The 25,543-nt window shown below is 38.4% G+C and overlaps 5 protein-coding genes and 1 pseudogene across 8 annotated transcripts; 2 read left to right on the plus strand and 4 right to left on the minus strand.

Annotated features, from left to right (window-relative positions):
* Positions 1-368: 368 nt before the first annotated feature.
* On the minus strand, positions 369-894 carry LOC103410399 (uncharacterized). The gene is made up of 2 exons (XM_008349102.1): positions 684-894; positions 369-601 (listed from the first exon to the last, which is right to left on the minus strand). Exons 1-2 carry the CDS (start codon positions 892-894, stop codon positions 369-371), a joined length of 444 nt encoding a protein of 147 aa, XP_008347324.1.
* A 2,894-nt stretch (positions 895-3,788) lies between these two features.
* LOC103410337 (uncharacterized) lies at positions 3,789-4,211 on the plus strand. Its single transcript, XM_008349054.3, has one exon. It carries the CDS (start codon positions 3,789-3,791, stop codon positions 4,209-4,211), a length of 423 nt encoding a protein of 140 aa, XP_008347276.1.
* An 893-nt stretch (positions 4,212-5,104) lies between these two features.
* LOC103410335 (uncharacterized) lies at positions 5,105-11,158 on the plus strand. 4 transcript variants are annotated; one of them, XM_070825532.1, is made up of 20 exons: positions 5,105-5,762; positions 5,848-6,015; positions 6,114-6,197; positions 6,284-6,334; positions 6,467-6,523; positions 6,604-6,686; positions 6,830-6,953; positions 7,046-7,105; positions 7,408-7,647; positions 7,840-7,920; positions 8,050-8,197; positions 8,457-8,584; positions 8,751-8,798; positions 8,900-9,030; positions 9,273-9,355; positions 9,542-9,645; positions 9,739-9,809; positions 9,937-10,261; positions 10,396-10,630; positions 10,720-11,158. In XM_070825532.1, exons 1-18 carry the CDS (start codon positions 5,205-5,207, stop codon positions 10,157-10,159), a joined length of 2,442 nt encoding a protein of 813 aa, XP_070681633.1. In that variant the 5' UTR covers positions 5,105-5,204; the 3' UTR covers positions 10,160-10,261; positions 10,396-10,630; positions 10,720-11,158. The 4 variants fall into 4 exon arrangements, with proteins under 4 accessions (XP_070681633.1, XP_028962079.1, XP_008347275.2 ...); XM_029106246.2 differs by having other exon boundaries at positions 10,748-11,158; XM_008349053.4 differs by having other exon boundaries at positions 5,111-5,762; positions 9,975-10,261.
* A 513-nt stretch (positions 11,159-11,671) lies between these two features.
* Positions 11,672-13,020, minus strand: LOC103410334 (uncharacterized). Its single transcript, XM_008349051.4, has 2 exons — positions 12,819-13,020; positions 11,672-12,445 (listed from the first exon to the last, which is right to left on the minus strand). Exons 1-2 carry the CDS (start codon positions 12,978-12,980, stop codon positions 11,804-11,806), a joined length of 804 nt encoding a protein of 267 aa, XP_008347273.1. The 5' UTR covers positions 12,981-13,020; the 3' UTR covers positions 11,672-11,803.
* A 926-nt stretch (positions 13,021-13,946) lies between these two features.
* LOC103410333 (uncharacterized) lies at positions 13,947-15,939 on the minus strand (annotated as a pseudogene).
* Positions 15,940-21,721: 5,782 nt separating this feature from the next.
* On the minus strand, positions 21,722-24,389 carry LOC103439973 (uncharacterized). The gene is made up of 2 exons (XM_008378631.3): positions 23,701-24,389; positions 21,722-22,586 (listed from the first exon to the last, which is right to left on the minus strand). Exons 1-2 carry the CDS (start codon positions 24,103-24,105, stop codon positions 22,035-22,037), a joined length of 957 nt encoding a protein of 318 aa, XP_008376853.2. The 5' UTR covers positions 24,106-24,389; the 3' UTR covers positions 21,722-22,034.
* Positions 24,390-25,543: the final 1,154 nt, after the last annotated feature.

The following is a 25,543-nucleotide window of genomic DNA, read 5'->3' on the forward strand; positions in this document are numbered from 1 at the left end:
GAAGAAGATGAATATCCCATAAGATACCATCGAGAACTGCCTCCAGTTGTACATGACCATGAATCATGTCGACAAGAACCTAAAAGTCAGTCTCCAACTATACAGATTCAAAGCCTCTCTCCACACAAGCCAACAAAGCCACTCGCAATGCTTCTGCTTCGGCCATAATACTCGAGACACAAGGAATTTTTCCAACACCTCCAACACCTTTGAAGATGCCCACAAAATCCCTCACCACCCAACCAACACCACCTATACCAGTCTAGCTATGCTCCATCACAATTAATTTTAAAAGTTCCAAAAGGTGGCTTGATCCACCCTTGAAGACCCTCTTTACTCACTTGCTGCCCACGGGGTACCAAGTGCACCTATGCTTCTTCACAAACCTTCAACTCCTCCCATTGTTGTTTAAGTAATTGAATCGCAACAAGGGGCTTTACCTCAACCTTCTCAAACACCAAACTATTTCGACATTTCCATATCCTCCATAAACCACCAACCACCCATCGCATAAGGTCACAAGCCTCCCCATCTTTACCATATTTTGCACATAACCACTTCGGACATTCCAAAAAATCCACACCGACCACCATGGTCACATCTAATTGAAGCGGGGAACCAAACCAAAAAACACGGACAAATGGGCAAAAAAAATAAGATATGTACCCGTGTTTCCACCTCACCTTCACAAAAAGGGCAACTAGTCTCCAGACGTATCCCCTGTCGTTGCAAATTTGTACGCACTGCCAAAATATTCCTGCACCCTTTCCAAACAAAATGACATAATTTGGGTGGAACCTTCAATCTCCAAATATCCCTCCACACCGAATCCCCATTATCAGCCATACTAGACTGACCCACACCTTTCCGTCCGAGCTTCCCATTTCTACTCATTTTTGCGCCACCATATACCCAGACTTCATTGAATAAACTCCATTTTGTGTATAATGCCACATCATACGATTCACTGAATAAACTCCATTTTGTGTATAATGCCACATCATACGATTCGGGCATCCAAATCGACTATGTGGGATACTTAAGATAGTACGGGCTTCCTCTTCATTAAAACACAACTCAATGACCTCACGCTTCCAATTACCCCCCAGATCCACCAAGTTGGCAACCAATATAGGCATATCCTGATGACGTGAAATAGATCGAAACATCCTTGGTATAGGAAGCCATGGGTCTGTTGCAGTTTGAATACACCTCGCATCCCCCACCCGCCACCGTACACCAGCCTTTAGAATTTTCCTTCCCTGTAAATCCCCTTCCAACCCCAAGAAGTGCTCTACCTACCGGTGCATCCATGAATGATACAGAAGGATAGTATTTAGCTTGCAGTACTCTAGCCAAAAATGAGTTCGGATTACATATGAGTTGCCACCCCACCTTAGCCAACATAGCTAAGTTAAAATCAATAATCTCCTTGAACCCAAGACCACCAGAATCCTTCTATTTTGCAACTTTGTTCCAAGCCATCCAATGAATTCCCTTTTTTGTCTTCTGATCCCTCCACCAAAATCTTGCAATAACTTGTTCAATTTCCTTTGCCAATTGAGTGGGCAATTGAAAACATGATATAATGTATATAGGTAAAGAAGCCGCAACACTCTTAATCAACACCTCCTTCCTGGCTACTGACAAAAATTGTTCCGCTAACCCATTAATTCTCTCATCTAATCTATTCCGTACTTCTTCAAACACGCTTTTCTTTGATACTCCAAAATCTGCTTGAATGCCCAAATACTTCCCAAAACCTTCCTGGTGTTTAATCCCTAAGATCTGTGACAAGTGAGCTTTCAATCCTTGCGAACACCCCACACTAAAATGTACCAAACTTTTATCCAAATTAATGAATTATCCAAACCCTGTAGCACATTGTTGGAGCAAACCCTTAACATTCAGAACCTCAAGCTCCGTAGCTTAACAAAAAAGCATTGAATCATCCGCAAAAAAAAAAACATGTGATAGAGGGTCGGCACAAGCACTTACCGACATGCCACCGATACGTCCCATCCTCGCTTCATTATGGATTAAGGATAAAAATCCTTCTGCACAAATAAGGAAAGAAAAGGCGATAACGGATCTCCTTGCCAAATGCCCCTTCGAGGCATGATATATCCCCTTCAAGCTAGTTCTAACAATGAAAGTATCTCCAATAAAGATGTGTAAACATGTTTTTGCTTTAATTAGCAGAAAAATAATTGTAATAAATCTTATGACTAGATGAACTATGATCGTTTGATTAAGTGAATAAGCGATCTCAGATCCTTGATCTCAAATTTACATCAAAACATTACTGCTCGTGTAACAGTTACTTAATGATTGGGAGGTAAAATGTTTTCCATCAAGAATGGGAGATGCTTAAGTCTTTTGTTTAAAAAGCCTTCGTTTTGTATTAAATCTTCTGTACCCAAAATAAGTGTAGCTTCTCTATGGCCTCAATGAGTGTTAGATACATATTAAATTTATGAAAACAAAATTAAGCAAAGTTAAGATCATAAATACGTGTTAGTCACTTATTGAGGCCACAGAGAGACCACACCTATTTTAGGTGCAGAAGGTTTGGTCTCCTTTGTTTTTATAGAGAAACGACATAAGTAATTTGAGCTTGAGTGCAATTAGAGGGATTACACTTATATAATTAATTGACCTAGCTCAGTAGATGATGCTTTACCATAGTGGCGGAAAACAATACCTTTGTATATCTTGGTGCATGTACGATCCTACTATAATTCCTCTCCCCTAACAACTATTTAACCCACTATAATTCCTCTCCCCTAACAACTATTTAAGTCGCTACTAAAAAATTAACTAACCTAGCTCATAAATAAACAAATTCAATTTCTGCACTAAAAGTTCGACCAAAAAAACTTTGCTAGTAATAATACTACACGATGGAAGTTTTTTAGGGTAGTGATATTCACACATTTATTTTTCCGTCTCATACATTCCTCCCAATTTTCAGCCGTCCGGTCAAATGAATTGAAGAAGATCAGTAATACAATAAATTAGCAAGAGTACGTGAGAGGTAAAATGAATATGTGAATAACATTTTCTGTTGTTTAATACAACGATATATTTTGTGGCATTTCCTTAGGCTTTCCGGAAAAAGAAACGGCATACGCGCCAAAATCCACAATCAATACACGTAATAGTTGTAATGAATTCAACGCCGCTGGTGACTAAAAAAGAAGCGGGAACAATGGCTGCCCCAAAAATCCGGCCGACATCAGCGTTCACTGTCCAAATCTATCAGCCGCTAAAACGACACCGTAGATGCGCAAATCAAACTCAAAATAGGCACATTACGCGTCCGATCTCTGTTCCATTCGTTAAACACCGAAAAATTAGGGATTGAACTGGACGTTAAGCTAATCCTCTCCCTAATTTTACAGAAATTCGAGGGGATATATTGAGCAAGTAGTCAAAAGGGATCAAACATTCCCATGGTAAACTCAGATTCGCCAACTTCATAATTTCTAAATCCTTAAACCTAACCTGACCTGATTTGGAGAATCAAATCTCTCAAATTTGGGGAAGGTTCAGGGAACAAGAAGAAGATCAACAAGGATTTTTGGGGAGCTGAGATTATTTTGATTTAATTTAATTTAAGTTTAAATGATTTCTCCTCCTCAAATTTCTTAAGGTTTTGCAAAATACAAAGGCGAGCTTCGCTTCGCTTTTCTTTCGAAATCCATCCGTTTTTATTCCTGATTTCGAAAGAAAAGGAAAAAGCTCGCCTTTGCGTGGTAAGTTGAGTGAAATAATTCATAAATCCAATGGAAGCCCATTTCGCAAAATCGGTGCCAGTCCCTCTCATCCTCCTGAGCCTCTTCCCAATCATTGTCTTCTGTTCCTTCACTACAGTTCGATCCGACCACGAATCATCTACGATGATTAATCTCCGGTTGCCCTCAGATGCCACGTCCGCGGATCGATGCAGTGCACAAGTGGAGTCACCCTTGTCCCGCCCCATGTGTCCGGTAAGCTGCTTTAGACCAGACCCGGTGTGTGGGGTGGACGGGGTTACCTACTGGTGTGGGTGCCAAGAGGCACAATGTGCCGGTGTCAAAGTAGGAAAATTAGGGTTTTGTGAAGTGGGCAACGGGGGGTCTGCCCCTCTCTCTGCTCAGGCGCTGCTTCTGGTTCACATTGTTTGGCTGATCGTCCTCGGCTTCGCGGTCCTTTTCGGGCTGTTCTGAATCGACAACGACCATTAGTTGATGATTTTGCTGGTTTCTTGGAGGTCAAGCAAGCTTCAATCATTTTAATCTTCTTGCAACGCAGAGACCATTTAACTGATCAATTGATATGACCAGACACACAGAAAAACAAAGAACATGCGTGTTGTGCAAGAAAGTCGTGATCTTTTGTATCTTCAATTTTTTTTTTCTTGATTAGGTTTATCTTTGATACAGTGAAGGCCTCTCTTACATCATTGAGTAATGGAATTACTTTCATTCACCACTCTTAAGTGATGGTGATGCTCACCACCCTATTTATCACGGTTAGATAAGTTTAAATTTCATAATCTGTAGTGGATAAATACAAATCTCAAAATTTATACTCATTCAACGGTGATAGGTAAGGTGATGAACATTACCACCACTAGAGGGTGGTGAGCAAAAATGCACATGTTGAGTAATAGAGGAGGATACAGATAGGCCTTTGTGCTTACGGTTTGATTCATCAGAAACGGATTGTTGGAAAATAGATAACGATTGAATTTTTAAAGTTAAGATGAACATGTACCATTTGATTAAATCTAACGGCTCTTACAAAAAAGAGTCGTCACGAGTCCTTAAAATGAGGACCTTAGGTGAACATCATTGTTTGATCACTTGTATATGTACATGCAAGAAAATCGAATTAAACTTCTTAGCGGGTTGGCTTGGTATTGCTGTGATTTGAAAAAAAAAACTTATTCTGCTTTGCTGTGAGAATAAGCTCATTTTTGCTGCTTCACGTTTTCATCTTTTTTTCACCCAAAACTGTGAAAATAAGATGTTTTTAAGTGTTTACCAAATAAATTTTTGAGCTCAGTTTTTATATCCACTTTTTATAAAAGCACCTCAGTACCAAATCAGTACGTAGTCTTGCTTTTTATCTTGATTATTTGTATGAAATTATAACGTTTGACATTGAAATGGGCCAAATGGTCAACGAATCTCTTTCAATTAATTTGAGCCCATTACATGCCAAAATTGTTTTTGGACTTCCGGATGCGGGCCACCCGGCCCACAATCCATAAGGCGGCTAGTCGCCCAACACCACACGCTGCCTTGTCTGGTCATCCTGTGAGCTCTGAGAAACCAGTCCCGCCACTTGTAGCCGTTGGCAGCCAAACGCTCCGCCACCGCCACACAGAGCTCCCAGAAATGTTATTTTCTTGCGCTCCGTTTGGAATCTCCAACCCCATCGTCTTCCTCACCTTCACCAATCTCGGCCACCGCGCCAGTAATTTACTCAAAACCAAACGCGCCGCCTCAATCTCCTCCCTAAATTACCAGTCCGCCACAGCATCGCAGGCGCACCATGACAGCCTTAGGGTTTTGGAATGGGACAAGCTCTGCGACTCCGTCGCCTCCTTCGCGCGTACTTCGTTAGGCCGCGAAGCCACCAAGGCACAGCTTTGGTCTTTGAGTCAGACGTACGAAGAAAGCCTCAGGCTTTTGGACGAAACCAACGCCGCCGTCGAAATGCGCAAGCACGGCGGTTGCTCTTTGGATTTCACCGGCGTCAATGTCGTTTTGGTACGCAATCTTCCAAATTTCCATGCCTCTTGTCATTCATTTCCTGAAAATTTGATGACTTTGCCCGCTTCTCACTGAATTTTAGGTGCAATCTGCCATACAACATGTTCGGAGGAGTTCGCCACTGGACGGGGACGAAGCGCTAGCTGTGGTGGCGATGCTGCAGTACGCGGAGAATTTGCAGAGTAATCTGAAAGCTGCTATCAAGGAAGATGCAGACTGGTACACACGTTTTATGCCGCTTTCGGAAGTGGTAAATTGTACAACATTGAAATTTCGAATAAAGTAGTACCGATTGTTAGCATACATTTCAATGAATTTATATGTATCTACTTTTAACTGCTTCCACAGATAATGGAATTCGAAGTTAATCGGTCACTAGTTAAGCTGATACAGCAAGTTATAGATGAAGATGGCAGCGTTAAAGACTCTGCGGTTCGTTACTAAATGTGTTACTTTGTATTATGGTGTTTTTTCCCCTGCATTCTTGCCTCATTCAAAACTTTTGTTCCTTGTTTTAGAGTCCTAATCTGAAACGATTACGCAGTCAAGTTCGGACGCTTGAGGGAAAGGTAAGTTATTATATTTTCTTTATCATCGCCCATGGAGATTTGAAAAGACGATGAATTTCTTGGTTTTGAGGTTATTGTTTCTCTTCATACTTATTCACAACTTATCGTATGAGTTATTGCTCTGCTGTTCAGATTAATCAGTTAATGGACAGCCTAATTAGGAATGACAAGAGTGAAACGCCGTCCCTGGTAAGAAGCTCAAGTTCGGGGATGTATATCGTAATGTCTTCAAGATTATTATCCTAATTACTATACTGTAATTGGTTCAGGAAGTGAGTAATGTTGATGGCAGGTGGTGCATTAAATCAACTGCTAACGAACTGAAAATTTTTAAGGGTCTGCTGTTGCCCAGGTCTGTAAAGTTTGTTGTATAACTTTTATCAACTCTGAGCATTCAAACAACACTTTATTTATTGTTTTAAGGTCTTGATCATATTTTGTAGTTCTCTCTCAGATGTTGATTGATTCAGTCCTGAAAGTGATATAATGTTATAGTCGTTCAGGCATAGGAAGCATTGTCGAGCCATTATCTGCTATCCCTCTAAATGATGAATTGCAACGAACAAGGGTACTAGTTTCAGAAGCTGAGGCAGAAGTTCTCTCAATGTTAACAGAAAAGGTTTCTGGCTTTACGTGGTATAACTATTCTTTTTCTGGCTATATAATATTTTCCCCTTTTTTACGTTTATCTTCTTGTTGTTTTGTGTACAGATGCAAATGGATCTTGATAACATTGAACAACTATCCAACAGAATAATCCAATTGGATGTGGTAGGTTGCTGCCACCATTCAATGATATCTTCTTTCAGCTCGTTCTCTCTTTCATTTTATTCTTGTACGGGATCAATTAACTTCTAAAGAAACAAAAGGAACAATAAAAGAAAAAAATTTCATACCTTAATTTGAATGCCTCAAAAGCAGTCTTCACAAAATTCAGAATCATTACTCAAGTTTGAAGCACATTCCAACTGCATGATCATATTTTCATGGAATTTTTTCTAAATACCATTACGGCTGTTACTTTTTCTCTTATTTTGGTTGGAAATTCATTAGTTTGGGCTGTTAATTTGTAGGTCCATGCCCGAGCAACTTATGGTCTATCATTTGGGGGAACATATCCAAAAATATTTCTACCAGGAGGGCATGGCCCTTCCACTTTGACCAACTTATCGGGGAACAAACATCAACAAGTATCTGATCCCTCAAAGAGTGAATGGGTGTTGTATCTGCCGAAAGCTTATCATCCTCTATTACTTCACCAACATAGAGAAAATTTACAGAAGGCTAGGAAGGAGTTAAAGAATGCCACTATGGTACTTATGTGATAACTCATAATTGTAATCTGGTGCCCATTTGTTATATGAATTAAACTCGACTTTATTTTTACTGTATTCTTTTAATAGAGTGGCGATCAATAGGACTTGCATTGAGGTGAGTGCCACCTTTCAACAGTCAGTAGTTTACTTCTTGACAAGTATGTTATAAACATTTTGTTCTGTTACTAGGAAATCAAAAGAAAAGTACAAGGAGAAAATGTTGCACAGAAAGCGGGAAAAGATACCAATATTTCATCCTTAGAATTTAAGGTAATCTCTAATTTAATAGGGTGATTATTCATAATACAGATGGCAGGAAATTCTTATCTCTTAGTGTGCAGACACTCTATATTTATTAAACAGATATTTTGTTAATAATGTTTTACCTCTGTTTGCCAGGCTAAAGAACTGGAACAAGCTCGACCAATTCCAGTTGATTTTTTCATAGCTAAAAAAACACGAGTTTTGGTTATCACTGGCCCTAATACAGGGGGTAAAACCATTTGCCTAAAGACTGTAGGATTGGCAGCCATGATGGCAAAATCAGGTTTATCTAACATATCTTAATTCTTTTAGTCATTCCTTTAAGTTTTACTAGTAGTCTCACTATTGTACAGATACTGTAATTGTTATACTTTCTCATATCAATCTGAGATTGTTAATATCCAGTCCACAGACACTTCGGATGAATAGGTTTATGAAATGAAAACAGATCGCTCTCCAAACGGGTAGAAAGTATTTAGGGACATAAAATTGTCACAAATGCAACTTTCAACACTTGTAACCCCCTTTTTTACACATTGCAGGTCTTTATGTTTTATGTTCCGAATCAGTACAAATCCCTTGGTTTGATTCAGTTTTTGCTGACATTGGTGATGAACAATCCCTGACCCAATCGCTTTCCACCTTTTCCAGCCACTTAAAACATATAAGCGTAAGAAAAAAGTTCTTTCTGAAAGTTTTTCTACCTTGTCTTTAGTAAAGCTTCCATATGGTAAACATGATCAACAACAAAGGTAAAATAGATAAAAACTTGATTGAGACATTTACTGCAGGAGTTTCGGTGAAAATTCTTGACTATATGTTTATGATTCATGCAGGACATCCAATCACAGTCAACAAGTCGTTCACTTGTGCTACTAGATGAGGTCTGGTTAAATTGACTGTTTTTTAAATGAAAAAAAATATGAAAAATGAAAGGAAATAAAAATGAATACAGGTATTACACAACTCCTTTTGCGTTTGTTAGGTTGGTGCAGGAACAAATCCTCTCGAAGGAGCAGCACTGGGGATGTCTCTCCTGGAGTCTTTTGCCGAAACTGGTGCTTTGTTGACAATTGCTACAACACATCATGGTGAACTCAAAACCCTGAAATACAGGTATATGACATACAAGTTAAAGATGCAAATATTGCATTACTAATGACAGTTCAATTATTTAACACGTCAAGTTTGTAGGAAGAAAAAATGGTTGTCAGACTTATGGTCATAGTTTGTTCTGGATGTCGTTAATTGAAGCGAAGTTTGCCCCATCTTCCTACTTGAAATCTATATGAGCCCATATAGTATGTGTCCTGCTATAAAGTCTTTGTTTCATGTTGATGAGATTGGTTCTTTGACAGCAACGAGGCCTTTGAAAATGCATGTATGGAGTTTGATGAAGTGAAGTTAAAGCCAACTTACAGGATTCTCTGGGGAGTACCAGGTCTTCATTATGACAAACAAATTTAGCCTTTGTTCTGATTTTTCTTTTTAAATCTGTTATACTGGTGACAGAAGGGAAGAGCCATGCTATGTAATTTATTAGTAGTCGTGTGGTGTTCCCATCTATTGTTACATTATACGGTTATATTACTACATAATGACTGAAGGATTGAGATTTATTCCGCAGGCCGTTCAAATGCAATCAATATAGCTGAAAGGTTAGGACTACCCGGTAAAGTTGTAGATAATGCCCGTGAACTATATGGTGCAGCTAGTGCAGGAATAGATGAGGTAACATGCGTAGCTTTTCTCAAGTTCTGTTCGAAATCTCTCATTTTCTTCACGTCATTAAAATGAATCTGTTCATTCCAAATTCCAATGCAGGTGATAATTGACATGGAACGGTTAAAGCAGGATTTTCAAGAGCTTTTACATGAAGGACAACATCATCTGATGTGAGATTTTTCTGCCCAGTTTAGATAATACTGATATAAACTTAGTGTTACAGTCTTGAACAGGGAACAAATTTTGGAAAGAGAAAATAACATAAAAGCTAAGTCATGATGCCTAGATGAATCTAAGGTTACAGACAGTGAATCAGTTCATTTTTGTACTCGTAGGCTCTCAAGAGAGTCGTATGAGAAACTGTTGGTTGCCAAAAGGAAGATTATGGAACATAGTAGTGATCAAAGATATAGGAAGATACGAGAAATATCTGAGGCTGCTGCAATGGCCCGTTCTATCCTTCACAAAAAAGTACGAACACGCCGTGCATCTGCAATTCAATCTCTGCAACCTACTTTAACGCATACAAGCCAGCATAAATTGGAAACTAACAGTCAACGCACAAGAATAGATGATGGACATTCAACGGAAAATAGGAGTGCATCCTCTTTATCGCCATCAGGTATTCATAAACCAATTAGAACTTCCGAGACCTATTTAGCATTGACTGTCAAATCTCTTCACGGGTTGAGTTTTTACCAACCAAGAATGTGTTTTACCATTTTTTAAGTAGTAGTTTTTCACTTTATATTTCAGTTAAATTTGAGCTTCCCAAGGTTGGCAATATGGTGTTTGTTTCTTCCCTTGGAAAGAAAGCTGCAGTTTTGAGAGTGGATCCATCTAAAGAGGAAATAGTGGTTCAAGCCGGAAACATGAAGCTGAAATTGAAACTCGACGACATTAAGGCGTGACTGACAAGAATACATGCATGTGAATGCCATCTACGACGTGAACAGAAAGAACTTTTGGTCGCACAATTGCACATTAACGAGTAAGCATGCTCCGCATTGTTTATAACTCGTTTTAAGTATGCTTTGTTTCCATATCAACTCTTATTTCGCCATCTCTCTCTGATGTCAGATACCGTTATGTTGAATACCATCTGCAGATCCGACAATCAAACTTAATAGTAAGCTGGTAGGTATAGCTCAAGCTTGAACCAAGCATGCCAATTAAAATGCTTACATCTTGAAGATACCCGACACATTGACGGTGGGAGATGCATAATACACTTTATGAGGGTTTCAACCTTCAACCAATGAAAGAGACTGTAAAGAAACATCCTCAGTAATATGAGATGTAACTGCCTCGGTTGCTTATCTTTGTAAGTACATGATTCTATATATCTTGGAACTCAATTCGATGAAACATGGTCCAAGTTTTGATTGTCGTGATCAAATGGATCTTGGATTCGATGTGAATCTGAAAGATCTCTTTTGTGAGGTATCTGTGTAACAAACTTTTGCATCCCCAGCTAGCTTGTTGGGTAAGTAAAAATAAAAGAGAAATGCTAAGAACACTCTCAAAAGTGAGACTCTCTACAGACTCTCTGCCGCCTCATGTTTTTGGCACAATGTTTTATTAGTATCGAAATTGAAGTTAAACTATGAGATGTCAAAGAGTCTGTGGAGAGATAGTAGTGCACTGTACGTTTAAATATTGTTGACTTAATTTGCTTCTTATCACGTGCCCCACGATTTGCAAGAAAGCAGTTGCCCAAGTATTAGCTTTAGCTTCGTTTTTGCGCTTCCATTTTTAAACAAAGAGAAGATTGAACCTTTCTATTTGTTTTTTGAGAAACTTCCATGTAAATGTTTGGTTCCTTTTTGAGAGTGACTACGATATTTCAAGGTCAATAATATACGGGATTTTTCTATTATGCAACGGGAAACCTTAACCGTTGAATCTCTGGCTATACACTGAAGCATAATGGAATTTTTAATCGATTTTTATGATACTTGCGTGGACTTCCTTAACTGTCTCTGTCATATCATACGTGTATTGCATAGAAAATTCCAAATATATAATGCTATGTTACATCAACTTATTTAACTGCAATTGGATTCAACTTGTATTGAATCTGAACCGCTCCTTAGTTTTGTATGCTATTATATTCTCGGCAAACTAAATTGCTGATCCATCAAGTGAGAGAATTCCAAATCAATCACGCACTGTGACGTGGTTTCTCACACACTACACTTGAGATACCATCACAATGTGTCATCCCCGGTGCATTGGACAAGCCTTGCTCCTCATCATCCTTAATGAGAATGGGGTCATCATCCCAAGCAACCCCAACAACCGAATTAGACTGAAAGGTGAAATCCAGAAAATACAGCATGATCACCAAAACAACGCACGACAAGAACATCGAAATCGGCCCGAAAATCCACAGAAACAGAGGGAACGAGAAGTAGAATGCTCGGAGTCCCAGGGACCAGAAATAGCTGCCTCGGTTCACGGTGGTGGCAACGTACTCTTGCGTGAGGTACTGCTGCTTGTGGTGCGGCGGCGACATCATCTTCTTGAACGGCGCGTTGATGAGCATGCTGGCATGGCTGTAGTATCTTATGGACTGCACGTTGAACAGGAATGCCACCAAGAAACACACTAAAATGGCGAAGAACTTGATCGAAAACGCAAACTCACTTCGGTTTCCGAAAACGAAAAATGCTCCCCTGTTGCTGCTGGTCATCAAGAGGGCAATGAGAGAGCAGAGCATGATCGCTGTCGAGGCCAAAACGGTCGATGCCATTATGTTGTTTCGAAGCGTCTGCACCGGAAGAATACCATTCTTTGGAGCATCCTGCATTTCATACAGATCCAAATTGGTCAGTAAAATTCAATCTTTATCATTCATGTTGGTTTTGTAGGCATTTCTAGGATTCATGACGCATGCAAAAGGATAATCCATGCATCTAGAGAGTCATTTTTCTTTATATGAATGCATGGCATCATTTCACTGTAGAAACATCATAATCCGATCAGTCATTTATTCTCTTTATCATTATACCGTTTAGCCATCCGTATATATATATATATATATATATTTATTTATCAGTAACGATAAATTTACATGGATGACTAATCAGTCTACAAATTGAATGAAACTTTCTGAAAATAGTCTTTTAGATGATGATAAAGAAAATAAACATTTCGGTTTGTTGGGTTTGACTTACGTCCATCATGGCTTGAACCCAGAAGCGGCGATTGATGGAGTTGATGCCGATGACGGTCTTATTGGGTTGCTTAACGATTCGACATAGGAGCCATAGATGGTAAGCCGCCATCAGCAGGAGGCCTGCTGGTACCAAAATGTAATCCAGAACTTTTAGCTGCATCTTCTTCACTTCAGTTATAATCCTCCTTCCTTTCTTTACTTATATTGTTGATAGAACGCGAGGTAAGTGCAAGTGGAATACGTCTACGATGGTGAGTTTGTGATTTTTTTATAACGAAGTGGTTGGTCTCGGAGTATCTCCAAAGAAAAATGTCAAATACACAGAACCTCGAAGTTGAATTCGATTGGATGACTTATGTTCTTATTTCTTTATATATTTTCTGGACTATATATAAATGACTCATATACTAATTAAACATTTGTGTAGTTATGATTTAAAGAGGTAATCACGGTTAACAAAGATAAAAAATTAAAAATTAAAAAAAAAAAAAAAAAAAAAAGGTTGTGCATTCATGATATAACTTTTTTTATTTGATCGGGCATCGGGTGTCCACCTTTCTATTCGTTGAAATAAAATATAGGGCAATGCTAGGGAGACGGTGGGAGATGCATAATATACTTTATTAGAGTTTCAACTTTCAGCCAACGACAGGTAATGTAAATAAACATCCTCAGTAATATGAGATGTAACTGCTTCGGTTGCTCATCTTCGTAAGTGCATGATTCTATGTATCTTGGAACTCGATTCGTTGAAACATGGCCCAAGTTTTGATTGTCATGATCGAATGGATCATGAATTCGACATGAATCTGAAAGATCTCTTTTGTTAGGCATCTGTGTAACAAACTGTGTTGCATCCCCAGCTAGCTTGTTGGGTAAGTAAAAATAAAGCCCTTCTGTTTGTTTTCTGCGTAGCTTCCATGCAAACGTTTGGTGCCTTTTTGAGAGTGACTACGATATTTCAAGGATAATAAAATTCGGGGGTTTTCTAGTATGCAACGAGAAACCTTAGCCGTTGAATCTCTAGCCATACACAGAAGCATAAAGGAATTTTTGATCGATTTGTGTGGTACATGCGTGAACTTTCCTTATCTGTCTCTATCGATTTGTACGAAGAATGCCAAAATCCATCAAACTGAACATTATAGTTCATAACTTTATAAGGGTATGAAAACAGACCCCAAGTATTCCATATATGTAATGCTATGATACATCAACTTATTTAATGGCAGTTGAATTAAACTTTATTGAATCTGACATAACTTTATAAGGGTATGAAAACAGACCCCTAGTTTTTGCAACTATTCTATTCTCTGCAAATTAAATTGCCAATCCATCCACCGAGAGTGACGGTATCCTAAATCAGTCACACACTTCGCTTGAGGTACCGTCACGTGTCATCCCCGGTGCATTGAACAAGCCTTGCTCCTCATCACCCTTAATGAGGATCGGGTCTTCATCCCCAGCAACCGCAACAACCCAATTGAACTGAAAGGTGACATCCAGAAAATACAGCATGATCACCAAAACAATGCACGACAAGAACATAGGAATCGGCCCGAAAATCCACAGAAACAGAGGGAACGAAAAGTAGAATGCTCGGAGGCCCAAGGACCAGAAATAGCTGCCTCTGTTCACGGTTGTGGCAACGTACTCTGTCGTGAGGTACTTCTGCTTCTGGTGCGGCGGCAACAACATCCTCTTGAACGGCGCGTTGATGAGCATGCTGGCATGGCTGTAGTACCTTATGGACTGCACGTTGAAGAGGAATGCCACCAAGAAACACACCAAAATGGCGAAGAACTTGATTGAAAATGCAAGTTCGGTTCGGTCTCCAAAGACGAATAAAGTCGTTCTTATTTGGTGCCGCTGGTCATCAAGAGGGCAATGAGAGAGCAGAGCGTAATGGCGGTCGAGGCCAAAAGGGTCGATGCCATTATGTTGTTTCGAAGCGTCTGCACCGGAAGAACACCATTCTTTGGAGCATCCTGCATGTACAAATTCAAAATTGGTCACTAAAGATTCAATCTTTATCATTCATGTTGGTTTTGTAGAGATTTCTAGGATTCATGTTACATGCAAACGATAATCCTTACATGTAAAGTCCTTATATTACTACATGAAATCATTTCATTGTAAAAACGTCATAATTGAACCATTTATTCTCTTATCACCATTACCCTTTAGCCATCCGTATATTTATCAGTAACGAGGGTTATGGTAACTAGTATCTTCATAATTTAACGTCAACTTGTTTGATTTATATAGATGATCAAGGTTCTAAAAGGTGTTACTAGTCTGGCAGCTTGCAGGGGCCAAGCACCTAAGTGTCTCAGCGGGCCCAGACGGTTTTTTACTTCTTCATATTTTAGTTAAATTTATTATATATTATAGGGAACTTTAACGAAAAGCTTCCAGTACTGTTCACTTTAACGAAAAACCATATTTTTACGCTAAAAGTCAATCTTAATATTATTCACTTTACCCTTTATTTTGTCTTTATCGTTAAGACTCAAAATTTTCAAACAATTTTTATTAGTTTTCCTTATTTCTTATATACATAAATGTCTACTTACACTTACAAAAAATAAGAAAGAATCGCGACCTAAATGGGTGCCTAAAACGGATCTCGACAGACCAAACGCCTGGTCTAGCAGCCTTTCTTATTTTTTAAATGCCTAAGTATTAATCGTAGCGATGACCAGTCGCCTAACTCCTAAACGGCGTTAGGCGGGAACTTTTAAAACACGGTAGATTCTTAATCAGTCTACAAATGAATAAAAAAATTGTAAAAATGATCTTTTAAACGATGATAAAAAAAAAAAAACATTTGGGTTTATAGGGTTTGAGTTACCTCCATCATGGCTTGGACCCAGAAGCGGCGATTGATGGAGTTGATGCCGATGACGGTCTTGTTGGGTTGCTTAACGATTCGGCATAGAAGCCATAGATGGTAAGTCACCATCAGTAGGAGGCCTGCTGGTACCAAAATGTAATCCAGAACTTTTAGCTCCATCTTCTTCACTTCAACTGGAATACGTGGTTGAAGGGAGAGCGAGAGGAGAGTGCAAGTCGAATACGATTCCGAGTGTGTTTTTGTGTCTTTTTTTTTTTTTTTTTTTTAATTTTTTATAACCAAGTGGTTGGTTTCGGAGCATCTTTGAAGAGCATCTCCAAAGAAAAATGCAATAATATCATTGTTCATGTCTTGTATGCGTACCCATTTAATCAGGCCCCTTATTAGAAAATATTTTCAATTTTGGGTAAAAATAGGGATTAGTTGTAACTGACACACCCCGTCCCGAAGGAGGGCATGCTGGCCGTCACGTGAGAGTGACGTAACCATTTGCACAGTACGGAAGCTTTAAAGATACAATTTATAAGTTGATACACCCGAAGGTGAGTCCTAATTTTGTCCAATCTGTCAGAACACCGTCGAATTCCTCGTAGTCACCACACCTTTGTGATTCCTGAACCTGGAGGGGCGCAAAACCAAAATTGAGTGGGTCAGTAAAACAATTCTTTTCCAAATCCAAACATTTCTCAAAACGTTGTAACCCCTCTCCGTAAAACCTGTATACTTTCCCAGAAATGTAAAATATAAATATACATATATATTCTCAAAACTTCAATTCACTTTTTCAACATTTTTCATATCAGTTATGCCATGCCATGTCTAAAATTAATAGTTAAGTATGGATGCATCAACAATAATCATATCAGGTGCAAGAAAGTAATCAACCGGAGGCCCTCTAATAGCCCTGCACGGTTGAACCTAGAGCTCAAAATCTATCACTCTCACTCTGCCGGAGTCACCTCTGTGACTTGTCCGGCCTTCTGCACACAAGTTACGCTCTAGTGCTTTCTCATCAATCATCTGTGCACATAATCTAAGGTCACCCACCAGTCGAAATCTCACTAACACTCTTCGACTGGCCCGTCGCACCCACTCCGCGTGGACTGTGCGACCAGCATCTACTTGGATCCAAGGCGAGCGTGCGATGCGGTGAATACTATAAGCACTAAACCATGGTGCAGGATTTGAGCTCAATATATATCAACATCATCATAACAGTATTTAAATACTCACCTGATACTCACATGTGCGTCCGCCGCACCAATTCATACATATGCATCATATATCAATTCAAATCCTTTCATGCATGGCAATTCGATTCACGTTTTTCATATAATTCTATATACTTTTCGCATACTTCTATGCATGGCATTTCAACTAATATATCTCATATACTTTTATACATTTTCATTTAAATCATAATTTCATGCATTTTCAATTTCTGGGAAAACGGCAAGTATATGTATACGGAAAACAAAACTGCCCACTCACAGATTACATCGACGTCTCGTAAGTCCCTGAGCATCCCTTGGCCATGCCCGATGCCCGCATAAACCTCACCTATACAAAAGTAACCAATTTGACGTTATTTAACGCCTAACCCAAATCTTAGTTAATAACCCCTCATATATTGCTCAAATTGGGTATATGAATATACCACCGTGACCTACACAACCTCAGGATCATCCCCATATTTTTAAAATAATTTTTGGAGGTCTCACGCGCCCCCACGCGCGGCCACGTGTTGTGCACACTGACGGTGTCAATTGACGCCGTCAGGAATATTCCGTTAAAATCCCGGAATATTCCGTTAACTTAACCGGATACCGTTACTGCCGTTAGGAATATGCCGTTAAAAATAACGGAATATTCCTTCTTCTTCTTTGGTCGTCCCTCGCCGGACTCCGGTCACCGGAAACTGGGGAATATTTCAAATCCACTATTCTCCTTCGTTTTTCATCCAAATTTCTCGAATTTTACACCCATTTGAAGCCCTAAACATCTACTTTCACGTTGGACTAGTTTTAGGGCCTAAAAACTACGAGATCAAACTTCTCAAAAATTCAAGAAATCGGCCAAACTTACAACTCGTGATCCCGACGTCCAATCCATGCCAACGAAGCACTCCGAGCTTCCTTGTGACTTCCTAAATCTCACTGTGAGTTTGGTTTCACCTAAAACAAAGCCAATTCGAAGTTCATGAACAGTGCTCTTCACGGGAACTTTGAAACTAGGGTTTTTCCGAAGCAAAACTTACCTGAAATGGATACCATCGTGATCGTGGAGGTTCCAGGAGTTTGATGGTGGTCTTAACTCCGTCGTTGGTAGAAGTTTAGGGTTGTTTTATGGTTGGTTTGTTCGAACGGAGAAGAAGAGTGACAGAGAGAGTGAGAGAGTCGTGAGGGAAGAGAGAGAGACAGTATGCAGAAAATAGGGAGAGGATTGAGGGATGTGGGGATCCCTCGTGGTCCTTTTCCAATCCCCAACTCCAAACCACAAAATTTTAACCTAAAAATCTAAGTTCCATCCTTAATAAATTCCATTTTATTTTCAAAACTTAGGAACCTAGATAATTAACAACTTGAGCTTCACATACTTAGTATTTCTTAAGGGCAATTTCGTCCATTCACAGCCACGAATGTAATATTTTGGAACGGGCTGTGACAGTAACGATCTGAACTATCTATTTTATAAATTTCGATTCATAGATAATCTCTGTAAAAATTCAATTTAATTTGAAATTATTTACCTATTTAATTATTACGATGAAATTTCATTATTTCATATAGAACAAAGTGTTCATCAATTTTTTTTAACCCAATTAGATGTCTCAAATATTTCTGATTTGACTATTATTTTGCAAAGATGATCTATGAAGTCTAACTTGAAAAATATATAGTTCAGATCGTTAAAATTCGATATAGTGTGTCCTATAACTAATCGTCATTTAAAAAAAAATTAGAGATCCGATCTCTTAAATGCCTCCTCCGTTTAATTATATTTGTTTTATTTTAAATTTTAACTAATTATGATGCCTGCCATCGGTGAACCATGAACTTGATGGATGCTTGCTGGCATCAAAATGCGGAAAGAAATTTAATGTCGTGAATACGGCTCTGAACACCAAATGTAATAATACAATTGGTTAGAAATTTCAAGAAAAAAAAATTCTAAACAATTATATTATTACCTTTGGTTTACCGGATCGTGTTTCCGGCACAATAAAAATTCTCTTCAGAATGTGGCACTCAGCTATTTGTATGATGGAGTATAATTATCTCCCTTCCAAATCTCCTCCCCTCTTATCCTCTTTCACTTTCCTCTTTGTTTTTCTCTCTCTATAAAAAAGTCAAAACAAAATGTTGACATTGTATAATCATGACCATTCAAATACAAAAGAATTTGAAAGTAGAAAAATTTAGAAGGAAGAGAATCATACTCCTTGCATATTAAATCATGATCATATGTAAAATGTGAGACTTATATTTTTAGGGAGTTTTAACGAAACACTTCCGGTATTGTTCACTTTTAACTAAAAAGACTTTTTTACTCAAAAAGTTACTCCTAGTACTATTCACTTACAACATATTTTTGTCATTTTAATTAAAACTCAAAGTTTTCAAATCATTTTCATTAGTTTTCTTATATTTTTTTTGGCCCGACCAAGGTACGTGCGGCTTGCTCCAGCATCTGCCAAGAGGGTCCGCACGTGCCGAAGAAACATATTGACATGTGATCGAATGGATCATGAATGGGACATGAAACTGAAAGATGTGTTTGGCGAGGCATCTCATGTCTATAACAAACTGTGAGAGCATCCTCCGGTTCTTCGGGCAATTCGTGTAGTGTACCTCTCACTCTCTCCATCATAAACCTTTCACAACTACCTCATCACATTCACATGCCTCACGATGCACTTTTAGCTTTGTCCCCTTTTTCCTTCCTTCTATTTTATTTATTTATTCATTTAAATTTTTTTTTTGTTTGTTTGTTCCCATTTAATAGTAATACACCAATATCAACACGGGATTCTCGACTGATGCAAGATCTATTGAAGGTTCAGAACTATGTTCGAGGACATTAAACGGGTGGCAATCTCTTTTGAATCTATTCAATGGCAACATATTTATAAAGAAGTCAACTTCCTTGCATATGCTATTACATTTATTGATCACAATGTTGATAATATTTGTATTTGGAATAAGGTGCTTCCTCGTGGCTGCACGCCAAGCATTTGTATTTGATTGTACGGGTTCTAGGTGTTCCCGGAGATTCTCTTTAGCTTAATAAAGTCTATTTCCTAGCCAAAAATAAAATAAAAATATCAACACGGGTAAGGCTGTTTGTAGACATAAAATTTAAAAATGTGCAAGGCCAAACTCTATTTAAAATGCGCTAATACATGTGTTGACCCTAAAAACTACCAAACCTACGTGGCGCGTAAGTCGAGTAATTAGTAAGCTAACTACGTCCTTCGGTTGTGTGCGGGGCGTGCCAACTCGTCGGCCAAGCTCGGCCGAGGAGTAAAATATGTTGATATTGCGTTGGGTGCGCGGCTGACTTCTGCGTCTTGCGATTGTGGCCGAGGAAGGAACTTGTCTCGGCCTTCGGGTTCTAAAGCCTGAAGACAAGGCTGCTAACTTAGCGAAGTTCAATATCAGATTTGGCTTCCAATGTGCCGAATGTAGTAACTCGTAACACCTCAATTCGCCGAGAAGGCTGATGAGATGATCTCGACCAACAAGGATTTGGAAATCCTTCTCGACCGAGACTTGGATAGGTAACCAGTCGCCCTCGACGCAGTGCTGTTTATGCCAACTGAAGATGATGCGAGATCGGCTGATTCTATGACGACAGTGTTGTGTATGCCAACTGAAGATATCACCGGTTGCCTCCACAGTGCTGTTTATGCCAACTGAAGATGTGTCAGCGAAAAAGAAAATAAAAAATCTCAAAATTGTTGAGAGGGTTTGCGTAGGGTAGTTTTGTGTGTTGAATTAGAGGTGTTGAATGTTGCTTGCGACTCTGTATTTATAGCATCCATATTTCCTTGGCAGTGCCTGATAACTTGTAAAGTCCCACTGCAATTCATACTCCGCGAAACTGAAATTAATCCTCAGATACCAAAGCATATCCTTCAAATAGACTTTTGTGATTTTCTAAACCTCATAAAAACCTATCCAAATAAAAGTCTTCTTATCATCATTGCCTAGCCCACCTAGGCTTGTCATCATTTCCCAAAAATGTCGCATGCATCCTGACCCCATGAGTATCAAATTAATTTTTAATTGTGTTTTACTCAAAAACCCATATGGATGCATTCCGTATCTTGGTATCCCATTGCTTGCATTAATCCCCTCATAATTTCATCCCATCCATGCACCTTAACCTTCCAAACCTTACCCACCATGCTTCTCCAATCTGATAGCAGGAATCCCAAGTTTACTCGAATTGTCCATGTTTGAAGATATAATGATCAGATAATTAAAAGATAATTAATATGACAAAAATCATAATATTATCCTTTAACAATAACAAAAATATCTTCATTTTTCGATCGACAGTGTAGAAGTATGCCTACTCAACGGCCTTGATTACTCGGACAGATGATGTAAAATTGGGTCCAAACAACATGTGTTAATTTTGTGTGTACATTATATTGATTCGTATGGAACAATACTTAAATGTTTTTAAACGAAACCATCGCATCTTACTGCATAAAGAATCTTTGCACAACATTGAGCCAATTTCATAGTAAGAACTCGTTTGGAACTTGGAAGTGCTTTTAAATTGACTGAAAGAGTTTTTGGAGTAAATGTTTTGGGGTTCCAAAAGCACTTGAAATGCTTTTACATGATTCACTTGCATTTTACTAAGGATTGGTTTGAAAACATTTTCATCAAAAGCCTTTTCAGAACCAATCCTTAGTAAAATGAAAGTGAATCCTGGAAAAACACTTCAAGGATTGGTTCTGAAAACATTTTCACCAAAAGCGTTTTCAGCTATTTTAAAAACACTTTCAAACGAGACCTAAGACAATGAGGTAGCAAGCAACACAAAATTATTCCCCTCATAAGCATACATTACATACAAATCCAGTACAGTGAACATTATAATTTACAAGTGGCATGAAAATACAGACCAGCTGAGCATTCCATAATACTCTACTTTTGTTCATTGTGTTGTTACATCCATCAACTTATTGTGCTGCAGTTCAGTTCAACTTGTATTGAATCTGAACCGCTTTTTGGTTCAATACTTGTACCTTGCTAGCCAGCTAGTTTCCATTCTCCACTAATTATATTCCGTCAACTTTCTAATGTGACAATGCCTGATTGACTTGAAATGTCGTGCCAGCTAGTTTGGCAACCTTTGTTCCTCATCGTTGTCAGCAACCCCAACCTCCCAACCAAACTGAAAGCTGACATCTAGGAAGTAGAGCGTGATGACCAAAACAAAGCAGGACACGAACATCGGAATTGGCCCGAAAATCCATAGAAACAAAGGGAACGAGAAGTAGAACGCCCGGAGTCCCAAGGACCAGAAATAGCTGCCTCGGTTCACGGTGGTGGCAACGTAGTCTGTAGTGAGGTAGTGGTGCTGATGGTGCGGCGACATCCTCTTGCATGGTGCGTTGATGAGAATGCTGGCGTGGCTGTAGTACCTTATGGACTGCACATTGAAGAGGAAAGCCACCAGGAAACACACCAAAATGGCGAAGAACTTGATCGCAAATGCAATCTCGCTTCGGTCCCCAAAGACAAATAAAGCTGCTCTGTATTTGGTGCCGCTGTTCATCAAGAGGGCAGTGAGAGAGCAGAGCGTAATGGCGGTCGAGGCCAAAAGGGTCGACGCCATTATGTTGTTTCTCAATGTTTGCACCGCAAGAACACCATGCTTTGGAGCTTCCTGCATTTCGTGCATGCCCAAATGCAAATTGGTCATTAGAGAACATCATTTTTTTCAATCGTATATGCACTGTTTTTATCCATTAATTTTCTTTTATCGTATTCAATTCAAAAGTAAAAAACTAAAGAAAAAATTAGGTTCTCATCCTTCTTTTTTGCTAGTTCATTGATTAAAATCTTATTCCTTTTTCATTTTTTATCAAGGTCCTTGTGTATTAATAACATCATTAATTATTTCAATAATAAAATGTTTTTTTTATTTCTAAATATATTCATTTAATGTTAAAAATGTTACAATTAGTATATTTATATTTATGACTAAATTTTTTATCATATATTTTTAGTTTTAGTTTGTATCCATTTTTAATTTGTAATTCTTTTTTAACTTGTACCAATTTTCTTTTCAATTTTAATTTGTACCCATATATTAATTTCTTTTTGTGCCCATATTTTTTAAAGTTGTATTTGTACCCATATATATATATATATATATATTTTTTTTTTTTTTTTGTACTTTTTATTTTGCTAAATGTACCCATGCTAATTATATGTACCCATTCATGTAAACTTTGAAATTTTTATTGAAACTTTGCAAGATGTTTATTTAGTCAATTATTTATTAGTTTATCACAAAAAATTGGAAGGAAATGCATTGCATGATGGATTTAACTGATTTAAGTTGATTATATAGCGAGCTGGCAAACATTGTGAGTGTAGAAAATATGTAGTAATTAATGAAAGAAGTTTAAACACACCATAATCATTTATATATAATGAATTAGTATAATATTTTACATTTTATACATTGTGTGGTAAGATACATGAGTGACTTGGTACCACATAGAGTTCCTATCAAGGTCTAAAATATCGATAATAGCGGAAATACGGTAGTCCAAAAATACGAAAATTTCAATAGAAATATCGGGATAATATCGATATTTTAGACCTTGAATACAAGACGGCCGACCAACTGGTTAAAAACCTTTCTTTCAACATTTTCCAACAACATAAAAATTCACTCATGCAAGATAATATGAATAGGAACCAATTAAGAAGATAAAAAAAATTGAAAGATATGATTTTGATTGATGGGTTTTGTTGGGTTTTGGTTTTACCTCCATCATTGCGTGAACCCAGAAGCGGCGGTTGATGGAATTGATTCCGATGACGGTGCTGTTGGGCTGCGTCAGGATTCGATAGAGAAGCCATAGGTGGTATGCCACCATTACCAGCAGCCCTGCCGGCACCAAAACGTAATCCAAAACTCTTTGCTGCATTTCTTCTTCTTCTTCTGAGATCTTTTGCTTCTGAAATTGTTCAAGGGAGGAGAGAGAGAGTCCAAGTGTAACACGGGTGTGGGTTCTGTTGTGTTGAGCTGTGTTTGTGTGTGTGGAGTGGACTCTCTGGTTTTTTGGTACGAAAAGGAGAAAAACGAGGCGGGTTTTTATTGCAAACATGCCGGTCTTGAACGGGCGGAAGTTCTTGCGTAGGAGAAGTCCATGCCAAGAATCCCTTTGCATGTACGTGACGTGATATCGGCTTCTCTATTCAAGATATCTCCTCAAAGCTTCTGCACTTTATCATTAGTATTATAATTTAGCGCTATTTCTTTTCGGTAGTGCTATTCACTTACTTCTTTTTACCTCCTACCCATTCTTGTTAATTTCTATTCACCGATCTTCAATTTGTTTGATCCGACGGCCGATAATTGAAAGTGATGTGTGAGAGGTAGAAATGAGTGTGGACAGCTTCATCCTTTCTTTCTACTTATACATTTAGTACTTAATCCCAACATAGAATATACTTATATCATATAGGAGATGTTACAAATGACATAAAATGAGGCTTAAAATGTGATTTAGACGAGAAAATAGGAACAGTGTCACACGATATTGCGATTCCATCCAAATTAGCACACTTTTTTTATTATTAATATTCTTTAAAAGTAACGAGACATACCAATCATGTTGCATATTCTTATTTCCTAATATAATACGTGAAAAAAATTCACTATGAAACACAATCAAGTGCAAATTTATCAAACGAAACCTTATTAAAGAATGGTTTTAAAAACATTTTCACAAAAAATATTTTCAGTAATTTTAAAGACACTACAAACAAACCCTTATTAAAACGTCGACATAGTTGATAATATAAATGAAATGTCAATAATCTACATCACGTCGATATGCTTATTGATATTGAATAGTCCAACATGCGACATCATCGTAGCCTTGACCCAAGATTCTCTTTCTCCCTTCACACGAACATTCACGAATGATGAATTCTTTGAACAGGCAACATCATCGTAGCCTTGACCCAAGATTCTCTTCCTCCCTTCACACGAACATTCACGAAGCCTTGACCCAAGATTCTCTTCCTCCCTTCACACGAACATTCACGAATGATGAATTCTTTGAACAGGCGACATCATCGTAGCCTTGACCCAAGATTCTCTTCCTCCCTTCACACGAACATTCACGAATGATGAATTCTTTGAACATGCGGTATCCAAAAACCTGCCCCCGTGAAAATAATGAAAATTTAGTGCTCTATTTTTTAATCGTCTTTGCAAAGCAGCAGTCAATCAGGACTAACCCGCTTTGAGTTCGAGCCTATTGGTAAAATTCCTCTATGCTCCTGATATCTTATATACCGGAATTTATAAGCGTTAAGATCTTGATCATTGGATCATTAATCAAGGATACCACGGCCAAAAATCTCAATGTATAGCATACTCGGAGTATACCCAAAAATGCCATACACAAGCACTCGAAAATCTCGTCACCTAACAATATATCTTCGGTTGTATGCTAGAATCTGCATCCAATTAGGTCCTAACCTTGTGTCACTTACCACTAAAGCACGCAGTTAAATGTAGGAAATCACATGGCTGATCTGATACCATTTAATATCTTTTGTGGCGGGTCCCGATGACATCGTTGATGCTTGGGAAAG

This window comes from Malus domestica, chromosome 07 (assembly GCF_042453785.1).
Source record: "Malus domestica chromosome 07, GDT2T_hap1".
NCBI classification, from domain to species: Eukaryota; Viridiplantae; Streptophyta; class Magnoliopsida; order Rosales; family Rosaceae; genus Malus; species Malus domestica.